General features: G+C 44.2%; 2 protein-coding genes across 2 annotated transcripts; both read right to left on the reverse strand.

The window, feature by feature from the left end:
- Positions 1-5,934: 5,934 nt before the first annotated feature.
- LOC120028935 (T-cell surface glycoprotein CD3 delta chain-like) lies at positions 5,935-10,944 on the reverse strand. The gene is made up of 7 exons (XM_038974208.1): positions 10,851-10,944; positions 10,432-10,508; positions 10,182-10,202; positions 7,106-7,312; positions 6,818-6,958; positions 6,513-6,580; positions 5,935-6,410 (listed from the first exon to the last, which is right to left on the reverse strand). Exons 2-7 carry the CDS (start codon positions 10,481-10,483, stop codon positions 6,351-6,353), a joined length of 549 nt encoding a protein of 182 aa, XP_038830136.1. The 5' UTR covers positions 10,484-10,508; positions 10,851-10,944; the 3' UTR covers positions 5,935-6,350.
- Positions 10,945-12,024: 1,080 nt separating this feature from the next.
- On the reverse strand, positions 12,025-18,688 carry LOC120029038 (transmembrane protein 25-like). Its single transcript, XM_038974330.1, has 9 exons — positions 18,654-18,688; positions 17,317-17,427; positions 16,774-17,124; positions 16,187-16,486; positions 15,846-15,980; positions 15,706-15,739; positions 13,429-13,532; positions 13,155-13,229; positions 12,025-12,910 (listed from the first exon to the last, which is right to left on the reverse strand). Exons 2-9 carry the CDS (start codon positions 17,396-17,398, stop codon positions 12,837-12,839), a joined length of 1,155 nt encoding a protein of 384 aa, XP_038830258.1. The 5' UTR covers positions 17,399-17,427; positions 18,654-18,688; the 3' UTR covers positions 12,025-12,836.
- Between the last annotated feature and the right edge of the window lie 370 nt (positions 18,689-19,058).

The raw sequence follows: 19,058 nt of genomic DNA on the forward strand, positions 1-19,058 counted from the left end.
GCCCACTCTCATATAGAGGGTACAGTGATGAGGGAGAGCTTAGGAATTCACAACAAACCTCCGCTCCCCATGGTACACCTGAATTCACAACAAACCTCCGCTCCCCATGGTACACCTGAATTCACAACAAACCTCCGCTCCCCATGGTACACCTGAATTCATAACAAACCTCCGCTCCCCATGGTACACCTGAATTCACAACAAACCTCCGCTCCCCATGGTACACCTGAATTCACAACAAACCTCCGCTCCCCATGGTACACCTGAATTCATAACAAACCTCCACTCCCCATGGTACACCTGAATTCACAACAAACCTCCGCTCCCCATGGTACACCTGAATTCACAACAAACCTCCGCTCCCCATGGTACACCTGAATTCACAACAAACCTCCACTCCCCATGGTACACTTGAATTCACAACAAACCTCCGCTCCCCATGGTACACCTGAATTCACAACAAACCTCCGCTCCCCATGGTACACCTGAATTCACAACAAACCTCCGCTCCCCATGGTACACCTGAATTTACAACAAACCTCCACTCCCCATGGTACACCTGAATTCACAACAAACCTCCGCTCCCCATGGTACACCTGAATTCACAACAAACCTCCGCTCCCCATGGTACACCTGAATTCACAACAAACCTCCACTCCCCATGGTACACCTGAATTCATAACAAACCTCCGCTCCCCATGGTACACCTGAATTCACAACAAACCTCCGCTCCCCATGGTACACCTGAATTCATAACAAACCTCCGCTCCCCATGGTACACCTGAATTCACAACAAACCTCCGCTCCCCATGGTACACCTGAATTCACAACAAACCTCCGCTCCCCATGGTACACCTGAATTCACAACAAACCTCCGCTCCCCATGGTACACCTGAATTCACAACAAACCTCCGCTCCCCATGGTACACCTGAATTCACAACAAACCTCCACTCCCCATGGTACACCTGAATTCACAACAAACCTCCGCTCCCCATGGTACACCTGAATTCACAACAAACCTCCGCTCCCCATGGTACACCTGAATTCACAACAAACCTCCGCTCCCCATGGTACACCTGAATTCACAACAAACCTCCGCTCCCCATGGTACACCTGAATTCACAACAAACCTCCGCTCCCCATGGTACACCTGAATTCATAAAAAACTTCCGCTCCCCATGGTACACCTGAATTCACAACAAACCTCCGCTCCCCATGGTACACCTGAATTCACAACAAACCTCTGCTCCCCATTGTACACCTGAATTCATAACAAACTTCCGCTCCCCATGGTACACCTGAATTCATAACAAACTTCCGCTCCCCATGGTACACCTGAATTCATAACAAACCTCCGCTCCCCATGGTACACCTGAATTCACAACAAACCTCCGCTCCCCATGGTACACCTGAATTCATAACAAACTTCCGCTCCCCATGGTACACCTGAATTCACAACAAACCTCCGCTCCCCATGGTACACCTGAATTCACAACAAACCTCCGCTCCCCATGGTACACCTGAATTCACAACAAACTTCCGCTCCCCATGGTACACCTGAATTCATAACAAACCTCCGCTCCCCATGGTACACCTGAATTCACAACAAACCTCCGCTCCCCATGGTACACCTGAATTCATAACAAACTTCCGCTCCCCATGGTACACCTGAATTCACAACAAACCTCCGCTCCCCATGGTACACCTGAATTCATAACAAACCTCCGCTCCCCATGGTACACCTGAATTCATAACAAACCTCCGCTCCCCATGGTACACCTGAATTCACAACAAACCTCCGCTCCCCATGGTACACCTGAATTCACAACAAACCTCCGCTCCCCATGGTACACCTGAATTCACAACAAACCTCCGCTCCCCATGGTACACCTGAATTCACAACAAACCTCCACTCCCCATGGTACACCTGAATTCACAACAAACCTCCGCTCCCCATGGTACACCTGAATTCACAACAAACCTCCGCTCCCCATGGTACACCTGAATTCACAACAAACCTCCGCTCCCCATGGTACACCTGAATTCACAACAAACCTCCGCTCCCCATGGTACACCTGAATTCACAACAAACCTCCGCTCCCCATGGTACACCTGAATTCACAACAAACCTCCGCTCCCCATGGTACACCTGAATTCACAACAAACCTCCGCTCCCCATGGTACACCTGAATTCATAACAAACTTCCGCTCCCCATGGTACACCTGAATTCACAACAAACCTCCGCTCCCCATGGTACACCTGAATTCACAACAAACCTCTGCTCCCCATTGTACACCTGAATTCATAACAAACTTCCGCTCCCCATGGTACACCTGAATTCATAACAAACTTCCGCTCCCCATGGTACACCTGAATTCATAACAAACCTCCGCTCCCCATGGTACACCTGAATTCACAACAAACCTCCGCTCCACATGGTACACCTGAATTCATAACAAACCTCCACTCCCCATGGTACACCTGAATTCACAACAAACCTCCGCTCCCCATGGTACACCTGAATTCATAACAAACTTCCGCTCCCCATGGTACACCTGAATTCACAACAAACCTCCGCTCCCCATGGTACACCTGAATTCACAACAAACCTCCGCTCCCCATGGTACACCTGAATTCACAACAAACTTCCGCTCCCCATGGTACACCTGAATTCATAACAAACCTCCGCTCCCCATGGTACACCTGAATTCACAACAAACCTCCGCTCCCCATGGTACACCTGAATTCATAACAAACCTCCACTCCCCATGGTACACCTGAATTCACAACAAACCTCCGCTCCCCATGGTACACCTGAATTCATAACAAACTTCCGCTCCCCATGGTACACCTGAATTCACAACAAACCTCCGCTCCCCATGGTACACCTGAATTCACAACAAACCTCCGCTCCCCATGGTACACCTGAATTCATAACAAACTTCCGCTCCCCATGGTACACCTGAATTCACAACAAACCTCCGCTCCCCATGGTACACCTGAATTCACAACAAACCTCCGCTCCCCATGGTACACCTGAATTCACAACAAACCTCCGCTCCCCATGGTACACCTGAATTCATAACAAACTTCCGCTCCCCATGGTACACCTGAATTCACAACAAACCTCCGCTCCCCATGGTACACCTGAATTCATAACAAACCTCCGCTCCCCATGGTACACCTGAATTCACAACAAACCTCCGCTCCCCATGGTACACCTGAATTCATAACAAACTTCCGCTCCCCATGGTACACCTGAATTCACAACAAACCTCCGCTCCCCATGGTACACCTGAATTCATAACAAACCTCCGCTCCCCATGGTACACCTGAATTCATAACAAACCTCCGCTCCCCATGGTACACCTGAATTCACAACAAACCTCCGCTCCCCATGGTACACCTGAATTCACAACAAACCTCCGCTCCCCATGGTACACCTGAATTCACAACAAACCTCCGCTCCCCATGGTACACCTGAATTCACAACAAACCTCCACTCCCCATGGTACACCTGAATTCACAACAAACCTCCGCTCCCCATGGTACACCTGAATTCACAACAAACCTCCGCTCCCCATGGTACACCTGAATTCACAACAAACCTCCGCTCCCCATGGTACACCTGAATTCACAACAAACCTCCGCTCCCCATGGTACACCTGAATTCACAACAAACTTCCGCTCCCCATGGTACACCTGAATTCATAACAAACCTCCGCTCCCCATGGTACACCTGAATTCACAACAAACCTCCGCTCCCCATGGTACACCTGAATTCATAACAAACTTCCGCTCCCCATGGTACACCTGAATTCACAACAAACCTCCGCTCCCCATGGTACACCTGAATTCATAACAAACCTCCGCTCCCCATGGTACACCTGAATTCACAACAAACCTCCGCTCCCCATGGTACACCTGAATTCATAACAAACCTCCACTCCCCATGGTACACCTGAATTCATAACAAACCTCCGCTCCCCATGGTACACCTGAATTCACAACAAACCTCCGCTCCCCATGGTACACCTGAATTCACAACAAACCTCCGCTCCCCATGGTACACCTGAATTCACAACAAACCTCCGCTCCCCATGGTACACCTGAATTCACAACAAACCTCCGCTCCCCATGGTACACCTGAATTCACAACAAACCTCCGCTCCCCATGGTACACCTGAATTCACAACAAACCTCCGCTCCCCATGGTACACCTGAATTCACAACAAACCTCCGCTCCCCATGGTACACCTGAATTCACAACAAACCTCCGCTCCCCATGGTACACCTGAATTCACAACAAACCTCCACTCCCCATGGTACACCTGAATTCATAACAAACTTCCGCTCCCCATGGTACACCTGAATTCACAACAAACCTCCGCTCCCCATGGTACACCTGAATTCATAACAAACCTCCGCTCCCCATGGTACACCTGAATTCACAACAAACCTCCGCTCCCCATTGTACACCTGAATTCATAACAAACTTCCGCTCCCCATGGTACACCTGAATTCATAACAAACCTCCGCTCCCCATGGTACACCTGAATTCACAACAAACCTCCGCTCCCCATTGTACACCTGAATTCATAACAAACTTCCGCTCCCCATGGTACACCTGAATTCATAACAAACTTCCGCTCCCCATGGTACACCTGAATTCACAACAAACCTCCGCTCCACATGGTACACCTGAATTCATAACAAACCTCCACTCCCCATGGTACACCTGAATTCACAACAAACCTCCGCTCCCCATGGTACACCTGAATTTATAACAAACTTCCGCTCCCCATGGTACACCTGAATTCACAACAAACCTCCGCTCCCCATGGTACACCTGAATTCATAACAAACTTCCGCTCCCCATGGTACACCTGAATTCATAACAAACCTCCGCTCCCCATGGTACACCTGAATTCACAACAAACCTCCGCTCCCCATGGTACACCGGAATTCATAACTAACCTCCGCTCCCCATGGTACACCTGAATTCACAACAAACCTCCGCTCCCCATGGTACACCTGAATTCATAACAAACTTCCGCTCCCCATGGTACACCTGAATTCACAACAAACCTCCGCTCCCCATGGTACACCTGAATTCATAACAAACTTCCGCTCCCCATGGTACACCTGAATTCACAACAAACCTCCGCTCCCCATGGTACACCTGAATTCATAACAAACCTCCGCTCCCCATGGTACACCTGAATTCATAACAAACCTCCACTCCCCATGGTACACCTGAATTCACAACAAACCTCCGCTCCCCATGGTACACCTGAATTCGTCAAACATTTTCTGTACACAGGTTGAAAAAAGATATCAGCTACGACTATAAAAGCAAATAACAAATTATGTTACGTCATGGTATGACAAAACAGCCTAAATGAAAACAAATATAAATACAAGGAAAATGTATATATGTGTAACGACCTGGGTGTCGGGGGGTGCGAAGTCAGACGCAGGAACAGCAGAGCTTCAATATGTTGAGTCTTTAATACCCAACTGGCAAACAAAATGTCCAACACGGACGTACTGGGTGTCATACACAACGGTCCAACGACACGAGAAACAAACCCAGTCCACAATAACAATATCCACTCCCGAAATCCAAAAGCTACAATATAACAATCCCGCACAAAGAAGCGTACGGGCTGGCTGACTAATAAAGCCACACTAATTAACAACTAACTGAACACAGGTGATACAAATAAACACATAAGGAGGGGGAGGAAAAAGAGTCAGTGGCAGCTAGTAGGCCGGTGACGACGACCGCCGAGCGCCACCCGAACGGGAAGGAGAGCCTGCCTCGGTTGAAGTCGTGACAATATGTCTATATACAGCAATATTAACCTTATGAGGCATCATGCCAAACAAATTCTCAATAAAAAAAATTGGGGAAATCAACAAACATGTGTGAAGTTGGACAAATACAGTTTATGGTACCAAAAGGAAATCTTAGTTCGTGCAAAGCAGTAGATCAAACTAAACAAAGCAACAGAGCAAACAGTCAATGACTCTGTACATCAAATGGACAGTTGAGGGACTTATTGTGGACCTGATTTCTGCCTTCACTCAATGCATTACAACAATTATTTTGTGGTTTGTAAAAGTAATGTAGCACTGAGCACATTTTATTTGTAGAACAATGTGTGGTCATACGCACAACCTTAAAAAAACATAGGTGCTGGGCTGATAAAGAATACTAGTAAAGAACAAGATGGCCCGCACAACATTGAAGCTCACAATTCACCTCTTTATTGACTATGTTTCAATCCGAAACGGATCTTCGAACGGAGCTTAAAGAGTTTGCTTTACATTTTATTTTTCTCTTTATCTCCTTTCTGGCAGAGTGCTGTACTCAGATTTGTCCATGCGCCTTTTATTCAGGGGCTGTGAGAAAGAAAGAAAGAAAGTCAGACAGACACAAATGAGTTGGACTAGTTATTTTGTTCATGTCAAGATCGTGGCTCAAAAAAGCCAGGAAACACCTACCTGATAGTTGCCAATGGGGTCTTCGTTTGCACTCGCCTCATTGTTGATGAGCCCCATTTTGCTAGATGCTAGGCGTGAAAGACAGAAATGAAATATTGCATTACATTATTGATTATGGTCTTCATGTGTATTATTTTTGAATGTTTACTGTAAAACATTTCATTTTTAAGAATATCTCAATCAGAAGTGTTCACTTCTGAGTTTTCTAAATTTTATGCACAACATACAAAGTAGGGGCTCGTCAGGTATCATTCAAATTTCAAGTTCACATATCTTATGTTTTTCTCCTTTGTGTGGTCACTCACTTTTCTTGCCGGTGATCAGTTTTGCTTTGGGCTGTGAGGCGATGCTGTAGACAGCTACTCCAATCAGGACAGTGGCCACCAGGTCTCCCACAACCATCCCTACAGCCGCAGTTGTATCCAGCTCGATGCAGTTATCACAGGCTGGGAACACACACACACACAAGCACGCCACATATACACATACGTTATAATGATGTGTGTTATAATGGCATACACACAAACAAACATTGACTTATATTATTGTGAGGTATAATTATACATTGAGGGAAACGGCAGTACTGTACTTACTCCGAAATTTCACATAGATTTTGACCTGGTCTTTGCCCTGGTCTTCGTCTGAGACCGGAGCTTTGTCTTTCTCGCATACATACTCATTTGTGTTCTCATCCTTGTATTCCAATGTTTGAGCAGTTATATTAGTAGATTGAAATTGATAACCATCAAGACATGTTACTATGATCTTGTCCGAGGATTCTTCCACTTTTATTTTAAGTTCTAAAGAAATAAACACAACAGCATTAGATAAGATAGATTGATAAGCCCTTTCAGGATATTCATGTTTCTCTCCATCTACTTTTTCCTCATGCTCTGTTTCTGTTATTTAAGCAAATGCATATAGGCAGACATACAGTCAGGTCTATAATTATTGCCACCCTTGATAAAGATAAACAAAAAAGGCTGTATGAAAAAAAGAATACAAATACTGAGCTATACTGTAGGCTCAAATATTTATGATTATTTAATACTAATACAATTGCTCAGAGAAAGAGATTTTATTTAAAAAGTAATACAAAAAAAGATAAAAAAGAGAAGGGTCAAAATGATTGGCTCTCCCTTTTTCAATAATCTAGCACCATCCCCTTCCGAGGATAATTACACACCCTTTTTGTACAATGTTTTATGTGATTGGAGAGCACGTTGGCAGAATAGAGACCTGGCAGCGTGGTGCCAGGACAACAATTTCTCCCTTAACATCAGCAAGAAAAAAGGTGCTGATTCTGAACTATAGGAAACGGAGGGCCGAGCAAGCCCCCATCCAAATAGATGGGGGTATAGTGGAGCAGGTCGAGAGCTTCAAATTCCTTGGTGTCCACATCACTAAGGAATTATCATGGTCCACACACACCAACAGAGTCGTGAAGAGGGCACAACAACGTCTCTTCCCCCTCTGAAAAGATTCGGCATGGGCCCTCAGATCCTAAAAAAGTTTGATAATTGAGAGCATTTTGACGGGCTGCATCACGGCTTGGTATGGCAACTGTTTGCATCTGACCACAAAGCGCTACAGAGGGTAGTGCGTACGGCCCAGTACATCACTGGGGCCGAGCTTCCTGCCATCCAGGACCTCTGTATCAGGTGGTGTCAGAGGAAGGCCCTAAAAATTCTCAAAGACTCGTCACCCTAGTCATAGCTAATTCTCTCTGCTACCGCACGGCAAGCGGTACCAATGGACCAAGTCTGGAACCAACAGGACCCTGAACAGCTTTACCCCTAAGGCATAAGACAGCTAAAAACACTGAACAAAAATATAAACGCAACATTTAAAGTGTTGGTCCCATGTTTAATGGGCTGTAATAAAAGATCCCAGAAATGTTCCATACACACAAGCTTATTTATCTCAAATGTTGTGCACATCCCTGTTAGTGAGCATTTCTCATTTGCCAAGATAATCCATCCACCTGACAGGTGTGGCATATCATGAAGCCGATTCAACAGCATGATCATAACACAGGTGCACCTTTTGTTGGGGACAGTAAAAGGCCACTCTAAAATGTGAAGTTTTGTCACACAACATAATGCCACAGATGTCTCAAGTTTTGAGGGAGCGAGCAATTGGCATGCTGACCACCAGAGCTGTTGTCAGAGAATTTAATGTTTATTTCTCTACCATAAGCCACCTCCAACAACGTTTTAGAGAATTTGTAAGTATTTTGAACCAGCCTCACAACCGCAGACCACGTCTATGGTGTCGTGTGGGCGAGCAGTTTGCTGATGTCAACATTGTGAACAGAGTGCCCCATGGTGGTGGTGGGGTTATGGTATGGGCAGACATAAGCTTCGGACAACGAACACAATTGCATTTTATCAATGACAATTTGAATGTACAGAGATACCATGACTAGATCCTGAGGCCCATTGTCTTGGCATTCATCTGCCGCCATCACCTCATGTTTCAGCATGATAATGCATGGCCCCATGTCGCAAGGATCTTCAACAATTCCTGGAAGCTTCCATGACCTTCATATTCACCAGACATGTCACCCATTGAAGATATTTGGGATGCTGTGTACGACACGTGTACGACACGTCGATCCACACTTTTGACTCATCACATGCGCTGCTGTTACTGTTTATTATCTATCCTGTTGCCTAGTCTCTTTATCCCTACCTATATGTACTTATCTTCCTCAATTACCTCGTACCCCTGCGCATGGACTCGGTACTAATACCCCGTATATATAGCCAAGTTATCGTTACTCATGGTGTATTTACTCCTTGTGTTATTATTTCTCTTTCTTTCTCTCTGCATTGTTGGGAACGGCCCGTAAGTAAGCATTTCACTGTTAGTCTACACCTGTTGTTTACGAAGCATGTGACAAATACTATTTGATTTGATCTTAGACCATTCCTCCATACAGAATCTTTCCAGATCCTTGATATCCTTCGTCAGCGCTTATGGACTGCCCTCTTCAATTCAAACTACAGGTTTTCAATGGAGTTCAAGTCCAGAGCCGAAGAGGGCCATTGCAAAATGCTGATTCTTTGTGGATTTTGATTAGTGCTTGGTTTTATGGTCTTGCTAGGAGATCCTGGCAGAAGCAACCAGGTTTTTGTCTACAATGTCCTGATACTTGACCAGTAGAAGCAAAATAGCCCCATAACATCAAAAAGATCCACCGCCATATTTTACAGTAGGTATGAGATACTTTTCTGCATATGCTTCTGTTTTTCAACACCAAACCCACCACTGATGTCCATGGCCGAAGAGCTCAATTTCCGTGTAATCTGACCATAGCACCGGTTTCCAATCCAAGTGCCAACGTCATGTATCAAATTCCAGGCGATGCTATGGTCAGATGACAAAATCATATTTTTTTCTGAGCAATTGCATTAGTATAAATTAACGTAACTTTCCCTTTTTTTGTTGCATATAATATAGATCAGTTTTTGTATTATTTATTTTATACAGTATTTTTTGCTCATCTCTATCAAGGATGCCAATACTTATGGTGGGTTTTAGTCAGTTCAGTTAGATAGTTTTGAATACTAAATTAAATTAGGAGAAAACCTGATCTATGCCCAGATAATGCTCTAAGATTCATAGTTAGATCGAAACAGGACCTGGATTAATCTGGTCACTTACTTGGGACTGTATCTTCAGCTACTGTAAAAAGAATGGGGGAAGCAACAGTTAGGGTCACAGTAAATAGATCAGAAAGCATGTGACCTTGACATCAGTGATCTTGTACTTTTTAAATGTCATCCAGCTGATTAATCTAGTCAGGAATAATAAAAAAAGTGATCAGAAAAATCTGGTGTTGAATAATTTCTGACATAATTTTTTTATGCAGTCTGTCAATGTATTTTTTTTTTGTAGATATCCCAAAACGTACCAGTCATGGTCCAAATCACCAAAAGATGAGCCAAGAGTATGGTCCACTTCATTCTACTTACTCTTCTCTTGATTCTCCTGAGGAAATTAAACTGGTGTATCATTTCATACACTGCCATTGTAAGAGACACCATTTCTGTCCCTAGTCAGCCATTTTAGTTTTACTCAAACTTCTATTTTGTATCATAATAGAAAGATACATACATCTTTATTTACTGAATTGAGACATGACATATTACAAAAAAACACCTTTACACAAATATATTGATTTATTGTTGTTTTGTGTCTCTTGTGTAATTTTACACATCCTTAGGCTCCAACAAACGTTTTAAATTGTAAACCTTTCTAATGCCAGTGATGCCAACTCTTTAAGCGTCTCTATCATCTCTTTAGAATAGGAGTTCAACAATAAAAACATACCTTAATATTGAATCCTTCCCCCTGTATGTTTCCAAAAAGTCTTCAAAATGTCACCTTCTCAGTAGGTCTGTCTGTCTCTATGTCTATGAGGAGGAAGTGTGTATGATTGGTTTATCTTCCGTTACACCGGGGGCTGTCTCTATCTGGTACCTCTGTAATTTCTCTGAAATTAGTCTGGGTTGGGTTATGGGTGAGGACACAGCTCAAAATATCTTCAACATGCTGCTTAGCAAGTATTGTCACTTTTGATACAACAATGTCCCAATGTGTAATACCATATTACATATGGGCCTACAGTAAATTACAAAACATTATTTAAATGAGTCTAATGGTTTTAGTATGGAATATGATTTTAGCAAGTAGTAAAACATGATTATGATCATACTCAAATTTCTTTAAGAAAGTTTCGTCCCAATGATTCTGTAGAAAACCTACAATCCCTACTGCTCTGCAAAGGAGCCATGTGAGGAAGACAAAGAGATGATCCCACAACGCAGCTTCCTGCTTGGCTACGGTAGACCACAACACCCTGTAACCTACAACTGGCACCTGGAACACAATCACACTCTCACCCAGTCACACTCTCACCCAGTCACGAAGACACAATGCCTCAAACACTACCACCCCTACGTCAACAAAAACAACAACGCACTAACCAAAAGGTAAGACAGAAAACACTTTTCTTGGAAGAATTCCAGTACACAAAATGTTGATTTTGGGGGTCATAACATCATCTTTCTGTTCAAATCTACACACAATCACATCTACCAAGTCAGCAGTGTCAGAACCATAAAATATAGGACAGTATCACCCCTCTCAGCAGTGTCCAATGAATACAATCTGAGATATAATTGTCATATGTAAATGTCATTACAATTTCCATCAGACTAAAGGCTGCATTTCCTCCCACTGGCTCAGCACACTAAAATGGGCCAACACTAGTCCGGGCTCCATTACAGCAGAACCAGCCCTGCACTGTCCCCCGATGATGCCCTGCAAAGCCCCAATGACCTCTGGCGACAACATTAATATGACAAGCCAGACAGACCATTATGTGTAAATCAATAGACGGTTGGATCCCTTAGTCTCCATCTTAACTACGGTAATTGACAGGGTAAGATTAGTGCCCCCTGCTGGTTGAATAAAAACAAAAAGCAGAATTTACCGTCCATAGTCAAATCCAGTCATATTAATCTTTATTAGATTTATTTTATACACATATACATATGAATACAAATATACATATACACATATTTTATACTTGTAGATGAATATCTTTTGTTTATGTATATAGCCATAGAAGTATGTCAGTTCACATACATTGTCTTGGACATTCTTATGATATACAAAGAACATGAAGCATTCCGTAATCCAACAAGAGTTCATGGTTATGGTATGTGATCAACAGACTGTAGTATATGGAGGAGTGGTAGGTGTCAATCAGTGTAAACCATGTAAAACACAGGTACAGTATACTTCCCACACTGAGTATCGGTTTAGGTGTTTAGAGCCATCTAAATGTATTAACTTGATACCACAACTGCACCCTTTGATAACTCAGTCCATGGCAGTCAGAGTTATTAGCCTGGTCCCAGATATGTTTGTGACATATTGTCACACCAAACAGACAGACAGCACAAACAGATATAGGACCAGGCTACAGATTTATACCTGTCAGCTTGAAAGACACGAACCAATCAACATAGGACCTGATATTCTGAGTTTCTGATTTTCACTGAATCAAGTTGGAATGTGATTACCTGCTGTAATAGGTTCATCTGGCCAACCTCAGAGTGAGATCGCTAACTACAGTATCTTCCTAACAGGCTCCTCTAGCTGCTCTGCGCCTGTAATCCTCTCAGCATCTCTATTGGTCCTTTTTGAAGATGGGATCGGCTGATTGGCTGACTGGCAGTCGTTCACAGGTTCCTTTTGGCCGGTTGCACTGTGGTTTGACCACCCAGTGGTGGAACTGGGGCGTAGTAGTCAGAGCCAGATCTCATCACTGCTCTTGCTGTTCACCTTATAGATGTAGCCCACCATGGGGTACAGGGCGAAGCCTGGAGGGGGTGTCAACAACAACCTTTAGGACAATGTACGGACATATGTGGTGCACAGTATACAGACACACAAACTAGAATTATAGGCTCACACACATCCAATAGTCTATATAAACACATCCACACCCTCCGTAACACGCCTGAAAATATGTTACACATTACATTCGTGTGGAAAGTGTAGACTGGGCCAACTCATTCCCATTCAACAGGCAAGCTAACCTTTAACATCTGAACCCTGTCTTACCCCTGGCAGCGTAGGCAGCAGACAGATCCTCCTCTTCCATCTTCTCCCCAAGGTGGTGTTTGGCGGTCTCTCGTGCTACAGAGAGACAGCATGGGAATGAGGAAGTAGAGTAACAGATGGGACACAGTCATGGAGAAGACCACAGGGACAGATGCCAGTGCCCAGGGCACCAAAATGGCCACTCTGTTTCCTGTTCTGTAATTGCTTTGCACCATTGATGAGACTTCTGCCTCGGTTCTAATGAGGTATCTGTCTCTCAGCAGTAGTGTCTTACCTTTAAGCAGGGTGCTGAGGTCGTTGAGTTGCATGTTGGAAGGTAGAGACATGTTCTCTCTGGGTAGGGATATCTTGTCTACCTTCACACTAGGTGATTCCATACTGAAACAAGAGTCATGGCGTGTATTTATTAGTGCACACCGTAGCAAAACGTTTCTTATTGGATAAGTTCAGGTATACCCATCCCCGTTTTGGCCTGTTTGCTTCTGTTTGTTTCCTAATGAATACACCCATGTAAAGTATATTATTATACAGACACTTGCCTTGTGTACTGTACTGTAAATCCTGTAAATACTTAGAGGAGCATGAATACAATACATAGGAAACAGTGGCAACCCGTAATTCTGGACAGGTGGGGCAGAGGGGGAGGGGGGCTTGCCTGTTTTGCATGTTATTTTGGCATTAATACATGTCAGATATCAGTTTTCAAACAATGTAAAAAATTATGTATATCATTGCGTTAATAAAGCTGCATTCAAACATGGTCTCTTTTTTTGTTTTCTTGAGTAAGACAGCTCCAAAATGCAGGTGTTTCAGCCTAGCTCAGTGCTTTCTGTGGTGGTGGGGCAATCCAACGGAAAATACGGAGCGTTGCTCAGTGTTCTGTCACTTGTGGGGACACTACGTCACTGCCAAGTGTAAGAGGAGACCTTGAAAATTCTAGCACTTTGGGTGCTGCCATATAGTCACATTATGAGTGTCCATCCAAGAAGGCTCAAGGTCATTGGCCACTGATAAAATGACGTCAAATCACGTTACATGTACAGTAGCTTTGACTGGACTGATCATGTCAACATCTTACTTTCACAATCTGAGCTAGCAGTCATCATCATGAATAAAGTCGACAATCTACTGACAAAAACTTTTTAATCCTTGTCATATGAAGAGAAATAATGAGGAGAAATTAAAGGTAAAACGTATTGGTGCTCATCGGCCAATGCACATAAATATTACACAAGTTGGAAATCACAAAAGTGGTTTGGAAGGAATCGGTGACAGTGGCTGTGTGGTCCCAAATATGGGATTAAGGGGATCTTTTCCAAGTTTAAAATGATAAACATTCAACATTGGCCATGCCGTCAATGAAGCATGATTTGGGTCATGCTCAAAACAACTGTTAACTCGGAATTGCGAAAACTTGACTTTAGTGAGTTCAAGACAACTGGGAAGTCGGGAATAAATGAGCTCCGACTGGGAAAACACGTTTTGAACGGTCATCCAACTTGTTTTGAAAGCACCATAAATCCAGAATTTGATGACAAAATTTGCCCACGAAGGAGCGCCACTCCACTTTCCTGTTCAAGTGAGCACAAAACAACAAGGTGAGTCCAAAAATGTATTGTATGCTGCGGCATAAATTATGTAATATGCAAGGGAGATATGTATACAGTAGCTAAGAAAGTAATACTAAGTGTATGTTGTGTAGTATGATGTTAGTAGCCCATGTGCCTCACCCTAATCATTTGGTCTATTTACCCTTCTTAATTTTGCCAATTGTTCTGACTGCTCTACTGTAGCCTATAACCTGTTCTAGAGAAATGTAATCATTGAATATTGTAAAAGCTTTCATTGTCTGCTTATATGCCCCCTTTATTTAACCTACGGTTCTATCTTGGTGTACAGAGAGAACACTGTAAGAACGGCCCATATTCTGAAGTCTGTTGCTGTACATTTCAAAAGTGCTAAACAAATAATTATATTGACTAACGTTATGTCCGTCCTAGCTCGCTCATTAATGTCTTAATCGAAGTTAAGGATTTCCTTTTATCCGCTTTTCGTCTCAATTGTTAGTAGAAACCACATTTATTTAAGCAAGTCAGCCATATCAGCTATGTTTTTTTTAAAATGAGGCTGAATGAACTGTTTCGCTGCCAGACAAGGCTCCGCTGATAGCCAGGTGTATCAGTGGTAAGCTGTTGGGACTCCTGTTCGGATAGCTTTACGTAGGCCCTAACAGTTTGTGGGCACCGTATGTCACCATTACAGTGCAATTAATGTATTGTTTAGTGTTGTGCTGTGTAGTGGCTTTGCTGGCATGCATCACACTTTTATTGATTTTTTCCCCCACCAAGACTTAGTACATGTTAATATCGCCACTGATAGGTATTACGTTTTAGCAGACACTCTTTTCCAGAGCGACTTAGCGTAGCAGTGAGTTCATACATTTTCAAACTATTCCCTTTTTTTCGTATTTAAAGAAAGGCACATTTAGACACATACCTATGCTGACAACTGACACAAACAACAGACGGACTAACTAAATAATATACGTTACCATTTTTTCGCCATTATAATCTCGACTGGCTCATCTGAAAAAGAACAGGCACAGACATTATTCAGAGACTTAAAGCACTTAATTCACTGTATCATCAAAATACAACAGTTCCTCCCACCCTCCTTGCTCCCTTGTCTCACCGATGATGGCCTTGCCCTTGTTCTTGTGCAGAAGGCAGAGCACCAGAAGGCTGAGGATGAGGAAGGTAACGAAGCCCACAGCGCCCCCTGTCAGGATGCCCAGCACCGGCACCTCCACCCTGGACTGGAGGAACTCTGGAGAATACAGAAACAGGGGGCCTATGATCTGGGCTGTAGTGGAAAAAAGGGCTTTTCACACTATTGAGCCGAACCGAGCTGGGCCAAACCAAGCTATGCTCAGCTGGCCTGGTTATGCATCCACCCCTCGCTGAAAAGTAAATATGCAAGACAGTTGGTTCGTGTCGGCATGATAGTAAGAAAAGGGTCAGAGTGATATTGACCTGTCAGACCTGCCAGAGCTAGGTTGCTCTGAGCTGCACCGACACTGTTGCTGGCGTTTACGGAGACGTTCCCTGATAGGCTGCTCGGGGCGACCTGCAGCGTGTGATTGGTCAGCCAGGGGTAGCTCCGCGAGTCCAGGATGAGGAAGTCCGAAGTGTTGGCCACCAGCTGACCGGACTGGTCCAACCAGGTGATGTGGGCAGGGGGGTTTGACCGTACCAAGGCAAAGAGGACCAGGGAGAGGCCAGGGTCTGAGGTCTCAGTGTAGTGAGCGTTCACACGCAGAATCTCTGGCTGGACTGTGATAGAAAAGGGGAACAGAACAAAGAGAGGGAAACTGAGCATCACATCAGTTCAATGTACTCCTGGGTTTTAATAATCTACAGTGGTGGGATCATTTTGGATATTGATATTAGCACTGCAGCCAATGATAATATCTGAGTAAGCAGAAGAACTGTGGTTAATACTGCCTTTGGATATGTAACCTTAATTCAACAAGTAAGTGAAACGTTAACAGCCACAACAGATAATCATATTAACACATTCCCCACACCACATCAGTAGATCATTCAACAAGCCTCCTCACACTGCACATTGAGGGTGACGGTGGCGTTGTAGCTCTCTCCACTGTGGGGGCTGGAGGCGGCACATACTAGCTCTCTATCCCACTTCCTGGCTCTCAGAGAGAAGGTGCTGTTGTGCTTGGAGTCCTGTGTCAGCAGCCCAGACTCCTCCCGTGATGTCACCACCAGGCGCCCAGGTGTCCGTTTGTCCGACTGCGGTCTCTGTCGCTCCCCGTTGAGGTACCACGTCAGCAGGGGCGGGGCATGAGGATTCCAACCCTCTGATTGGCAGTTGAACTTGTGGGTGACATTCTCTTTCAGTGTTAGTGCAGCTCGATGCCGTCCATCAATTTTGGGCGCATGTTCGATGGCACCTGGACAGAGAAGTTGATGTAAAAAAAAAAGATGTGCCCTTGAAACTCAGTGTCTATTTAAATGTACTTTTCATTGGTATCTCATGAGAATCTTTATCAATATACTGTAACTCATAAAGAACTGAGTAGTATACTCTGTGAGGTGGTATATTTTCCATCTCTTAGTTTTTGTGATCCAGTCTTGTTACTGACCTGTCCATGCCCAGGCCAAGGTGTTTAGCAGCAGGACAGTGGTGCCCAGCACCTGCCTCAGACACACACACTCCATGCTCATCCACAGGACCACCAACACACACCTGCTATCTGCCATGATGTGCACTCGCAAGCACACACACACACACACAGGGATAGAGAGACTGGCAGTAAGTGATTGCTCTCCAGTGACTGAATAGAGGGTTTACACAGACAAGAGAATGAAAAGCAAAACAGAGGTGGACAAACAAACAGACAGAAACAAGACAGGGAAATAGGACAGTGTGTCAGATATGGAGAGAAAGAGAGAGAAAGAGAGAGAGAACATGGACATATAAGAATAGCATTAGCTCTAGAAAGAAAAACAAGAAAACTGACAGAAAGAAAGACAGGGACAAAGACCGTAACAACACATAGGAATAAAGAGGATCGATCCCTAAGAGAGACAAAGAGAATGAGGTGAACACAGATAAACAACTAGTGTGAACAGACAATGTCAACAGAAGAGCAGTAGCTTCCTGGACAATCCATGAAAAGACACAGGAATAGCCAATCCGAAAGGATACAACAGTATGAAAGACAAAGAAATAGCCAAACTGCGACGGGATATAGAGACACAACGAACAGTGATGACGAGAGGTAGAGTAAGAGTTGATTGTGCTCTTTACAAATAGACCCTGACTCCAGAGTATTGAATAATTTGCTGGCTGTCTAACTTTGATTTGTAAGGAGCTGCAGTGCAATACGCTGATATAGACGCCATCTGAGTAAATCTCTACCAGTAGATTAAAAAACACAGGCCTGTTTAAAGGAGAAGTCAGTCATTTCACACCACATACGTGCAAATCAAATGTGTGAAAAAGCACCAGAAATGACCAACGCCTGATACTATCAATCCCGGTTTATCATGGTCACATGATCAATGTGTCAGCGCCTTCCAGTAAAGCAGGCATGCAAGCACGACATCAACACATAAAGCTGACAACATGAGAATAGTATTCCATAGTGTTCCCCAAATAAACAATGGCGCAATCAGTCCAGTAAAGAGAGGGCTGGAAGCGTGTTGTCATAACAAGCACAGGCACGATGGATTGAAGGGAGTAATGGACAAGAGGAGTGAGAGCTAGAGGGCTAGACTCTGCGCAACACACTAAAATCTGCTGTGCAGGGATGCATGCAGTGTCCTCAAAACGCACACATACACAAATATACAGAGCAATGCACACAGCACTGTCTTTCAAACTCAGATATACCAACACACACCAGTTCTAACCTTTCTTCCCCATTCTTTATTTTTCTCTCTCACACACACACACAAATCCATGTTAGTGTGTTACCTTGGCACAGTCTGCAGATGGTGGTGGGATGATTCAGCCTGTCGGTCCTCCATACATGCTGGGTAGGGTAGCAGAGAAGAGAGGCAGCACCCCCTGGCTCACTCAACTACACACACACACACACACACACACACACACACACAGACACACAGGATCCTCTGACTGCAGCAAGCAGCATTTAGTGGCTGACGCAGGCAGTCATGCTGTCGCCACACAGACAACGAGAAGGGGAGAGGAGAGGGGGAGCGAGAGGAAAACGGGACAAGCTACGCAATGCATCCGTCATTCAGTGAGACAGTAGCCACGTATTACAAGGTGTGAGAGAGAAAAATTAAGGGATGGCTGGAAGGAGAGTGATTGAGGGGGTCATTCTACTAAGACACAGGGGGAATAGCTGTTATCCAC

This window comes from Salvelinus namaycush, chromosome 34 (genome assembly GCF_016432855.1).
Source record: "Salvelinus namaycush isolate Seneca chromosome 34, SaNama_1.0, whole genome shotgun sequence".
NCBI lineage: Eukaryota > Metazoa > Chordata > Actinopteri > Salmoniformes > Salmonidae > Salvelinus > Salvelinus namaycush.